This window comes from Trichechus manatus, unplaced genomic scaffold (genome assembly GCF_000243295.1).
Source record: "Trichechus manatus latirostris isolate Lorelei unplaced genomic scaffold, TriManLat1.0 scaffold00028, whole genome shotgun sequence".
In the NCBI taxonomy this organism is placed as follows: domain Eukaryota; kingdom Metazoa; phylum Chordata; class Mammalia; order Sirenia; family Trichechidae; genus Trichechus; species Trichechus manatus.
The window spans coordinates 2940529-2940804 of record NW_004443964.1 but is presented as its reverse complement, the minus strand read 5'-3'; the positions used below and the strand labels follow the sequence as shown (position 1 = coordinate 2940804).

General features: G+C 57.6%; 1 protein-coding gene across 1 annotated transcript in view; it reads right to left on the bottom strand.

The window, feature by feature from the left end:
- Nucleotides 1-19: 19 nt before the first annotated feature.
- TBC1D16 (TBC1 domain family member 16) overlaps nucleotides 20-276 on the bottom strand; it is a 73026-nt gene continuing 72769 nt past the window's right edge. The window contains exon 12 of the mRNA XM_004374367.2: nucleotides 20-274. Within this exon, the coding sequence (XP_004374424.1) occupies nucleotides 154-274 (121 nt within the window). The 3' untranslated portion in view covers nucleotides 20-153. The remainder of the gene's footprint in view (nucleotides 275-276) is intronic.

Sequence of the window (276 nt, the reverse complement as noted above, 5' to 3'; positions counted from 1 at the left end):
AGTTAATACAAAAAAGTTCCCTTCGTGTGTCCCAAATGCATTTTTCTTACATTCCTACCTTACCCCATCCCCTCCACGCCTACCCCACCCCTTCCCACATTCCAGGACCTCCACTGGAGCCCCCTCAACCCTTGTCCAGCGGGGGTGCCCAGCCTATCTGCGGAAGACGAGGCCTTCGCGAGGTGTCTTCACACCCTTCTTGCTTTCTCGGGGGAGCTTGGGTGAAGATGTCTCCACCGTGCCCCCGTAGGGACAGCTGTCCGAACCCACGTGGTG